Source organism: Zingiber officinale, chromosome 4A (assembly GCF_018446385.1).
Source record: "Zingiber officinale cultivar Zhangliang chromosome 4A, Zo_v1.1, whole genome shotgun sequence".
NCBI lineage: Eukaryota > Viridiplantae > Streptophyta > Magnoliopsida > Zingiberales > Zingiberaceae > Zingiber > Zingiber officinale.
In genome coordinates, this window is record NC_055992.1 from 140519619 (window position 1) to 140523338 (window position 3720).

Here is a 3720-nt window from a genome sequence, read left to right on the forward strand (position 1 = left end):
TCGTTCACTATACATACGATTAAATAAAGAAATAAGCTTGAACAGCTCGTTAAGTCAAACAAACAAGCTTGAACACATATGTGTTCAACTCGTTAACGTTCGTGAACAATGTTCGTGAACAACGTTCGTGAACAATGTTCGTGAACAACGTTCGTGAACAATGTTCGTGAACAATGTTCGTGAACCATATTTATTAATAAAACTCTTTTCAATATGTTAAATAAATAATAAAAAATAAAATAAAATAAATAAATTTAAATTATCAATCTTAATAACTAATCAAACAATTAAAACTTTCAAACAATCAAATAAGTTTGAATTGAGAGCTTGATAACATCTAAACGAACCAAGCTCAAACTAAGCTCAAGCCAAGCTCGAACCAAACTCAAGCCAAGCTTGAATTGAGAGCTTGATAACATCTAAACAAATCAAGTTCAAACCAAGCTAAAGTCAAGCTCGAACCAACCTCAAGCTAAACTTGAATTGAGAGCTTGATAACATCTAAACGAACCAAACTCAAGTCAAGCTTCAAACAAGCTCAAGTTCATAAAAAATAAACTAAGCCAACCTTGAATACTCATTTCAAAAGCTTGGTTCATTTTAAGCTCGGCTCGGCTCGACTCAATTATCTTATTAAATAAGTTTAAACATCCCAAAATTCAACTTGACTTAGCTTGTTTACAACCCTAGGTATATCATACTAATCGAATCATTCATGATATTGAGCCGTCAATGGTAAACTTTTAGCGCGGCTAAGCCGAATTAATCAGATCCCAATAATTATTTACCTAATTATTAACAAACAAACAAAAAAACAGTACAATAGAGCTGTACTTCATGGAATTCAATCTTTTCTTCTCGGTCTAACTTCTGCATCTCCTTGCCAATTAAGATGGCTTCCTAGCAGCTTCTTTCTCTGATCCATCAATGATTTCGAACTATATATATATATACAGAGAGAGAGATAGATAGATCCCAGAGAACAAGTTGATTTATAGCTAGAGATCAGAGATTCACGATGGAGCAGCTCGAAGGAGCCACGTTCGACCTGAGATCTCTGCTCGGCAGCGAGGACCGAGACTTCCTCATCCGCAGCAATGGCGATCAGGTTCGTTCAATTCTTCCCATCCATCTGCAATAATATAATTGTTCCTAATTACTACCCGCCTAGCTAATTCGTTGAGCTGGCCTTTTTGATCATCTGACTGCAGGTCAAGATCAGCAGTCTCCAAGGCAAAGTCGTAGGGCTTCTGTTCTCGTCTTCCGGGGCTCCCATGCTGTGCGAGTGGTTCATCCCGTTGCTGGCGCAGGTTTACAAAGAGCTTTCCGTCTGGAACGCCGACTTCGAGATCGTTGTGGTCCCTTGCGAAATGGGCGAAGAGTACTTCACCGCCTACTTCTCTGATACGCCGATGCCATGGCTTGCGGTTCCTTTCTCGGGGGCGGACTTGGGCGAGCCCTTCGGCGGCTTGAGCCTGCCGTCGCTGGTGGTGCTGGATGCGAATGGGAAAGTGGCGACGACGAAGGGCGTGGATTTGGCGAACAGGTACAGGGGAGCCGCGTATCCTTTCACGGAGGAGAGGGTTCGGGAGCTGGAGGCGGAGGAGGAGGCGATGCTGCAGAATCCGACGCTCGAAAACATGCTTATTTCAGGCCCCATAGATTTTGTGCTCTCCGGTGATGGGAATAAGGTTTTTATTCTTCGACTTCTTCTGGCCATAAGTTTAATTTCTTAAAGTCACTTTCATATATGGGAACTTCAAGGAAAGACTGTGGCCATCTACTTCACTATGTTAGCTTCCGTTTCAAATGATCCTGTCGCGCAACAACTTCTCGACATGCACATGAAACTGAAAGAAATCGGAGAGGAATTCGAAGTTGTGGTGGTTTCGACAGACACAGACACGGAGTGGCAACCTTTCGATCAAGGTCTCGCAGGCACGGCATGGCTTGCAGTGCCCTATCAATCCAGCACCAGCGCAAAACTAGTAATCAACTTCTGTGATGACACACTTGTTATAATCGGACCTGACGGGAAGCTCCTTTGCCGCGGTGTTTCTGATGTCGTCGAATATCACGGGATCGATGCCTATCCGTTCTCGCCCGAGAAGTTAGAAGAACTTGCCCAACTTGACAAGGCAAAAATTGAATCTCAAACTCTGGAATCACTACTCGTCTCAGGGGAGCTCGATTATGTCCTCGGAAAGGATGGTCTTAAGGTAAAACTCGAACCTAAACTATCGGTTATTCTCGTTCAAGATAAATCGTATAACAATGTCGTGTGCTTATTTGATGGAATAGGTTCCTGTTACCGAACTTGTTGGCATGAACGTACTTTTCTACTTCTCCAAGAAGGATGGGGCTTTCGCTGAATTGCTGCCCGTTTTGATCAAAGCCTATCGCAACATCAAGGAGAGGGGCAATTCCTTTGAGATCATTTTTGTCTCCGAAGACACGGATGAGGAGTCTTTCGAGGACCGGTACGGTCAAATGCCATGGCTCGCGCTCCCCTTTGGTGATGCGAGGAAGAAGACTTTGACAATGGCATTCAATAAGCCAAGTGATTCAGATCTTGTCGTCGTTGGTCCGAATGGGGAGACTGTCGCGACGCGCGCGAGTGGCCTGGTCTGCAGTTATGGCGCAGCGGCCTTTCCTTTCACCAAACAGAGGGAAGAGGTCGAGTTGGAGGAGGTGGCCAATGGTTGGCCTGAGAGGATCAACTTCTACCATTATGGCGATTATGAACTCGTAAAGATCTACGACGACAATTTCTATTTTTGTGACAAATGCCTCTTGGATGGAGCTGGTTGGCAATACTGGAATGAAGATCATTTCAGAGTGCACCCGCGGTGCGCGTTGCCTGAGAATGAAGAGATGAATGGCACGTATGAAGAAGATGCCGGCGGAGAAGGAGAGGAACAAGTTGAGTGACACACATCAGTGGTTGAGCTGGGGCAGTCCTTTTATGGAACTAGTTTTCTATTGTTTTCTGTCAATTGTTTGTTGTTACGAAGCTATTTGGCAATCGTCTCTAGTTGCCTCTTGAGCTTTCATTTGGTTAAATATGCCTCATATGTTTGAATTTCCTAGCTTCTTGATCCAAACCGCTCGAGATCATCTTATATTTACAAGAGAACAGATCCACCTTTACGAAAGAACATCAAACTAGGTCGGGAAAGAATAATTTCATCTTAGTGGTTACACGAAGATTAGCTAAGTTCCAAGAACCATCTTTGTGAGATATCTCTACTACAAATTAAGCGATAGTAGTTGTATAGTGATGCGCCTTAAATTTTAAATTCTAAATCTAAAAGAATATCAAACTAAGTCGGGCAAGAATAGTTTTATCTTAGTTGCTACATGAGGATTAGCTAAATTCCAAGAACCATCTTTGTGAGAGACATCTCCACTACAAATTAAGCAATGGTAGTTGCATAGTGATGCACCCTAAACCCTAAACCCTAAACCCTAAACCCAAACGAACATCAAATTAGGTCGGGCAAGAATAGTTTCATCTTAGTTGCTACACGAGGATTAGCTAAGTTCCAACTTACAAGGACCTTCTTCGTGAGACACATCTCCACTACAAATAAAACGGTAGTAGTTGCATAGTGATACACCCTACATTCTAAACCCAAACGAACATCAAGCTAGGTTGGGTATGAATAGTATCGTCTTAGTTGTTACACGAAGATTAGCCAAGTTCCAAGAACCATTTTT

General features: G+C 42.8%; 1 protein-coding gene across 1 annotated transcript; it reads left to right on the forward strand.

Annotated features, from left to right (window-relative positions):
- The first annotated feature begins 893 nt into the window (after positions 1–893).
- Positions 894–3086, forward strand: LOC121971497 (probable nucleoredoxin 1). The gene is made up of 4 exons (XM_042522796.1): positions 894–1108; positions 1212–1691; positions 1770–2219; positions 2302–3086. The coding sequence occupies exons 1-4, from the start codon at positions 1019–1021 to the stop codon at positions 2929–2931; spliced, it is 1650 nt and encodes a 549-aa protein (XP_042378730.1). The 5' UTR covers positions 894–1018; the 3' UTR covers positions 2932–3086.
- The last annotated feature ends 634 nt before the right edge of the window (positions 3087–3720 follow it).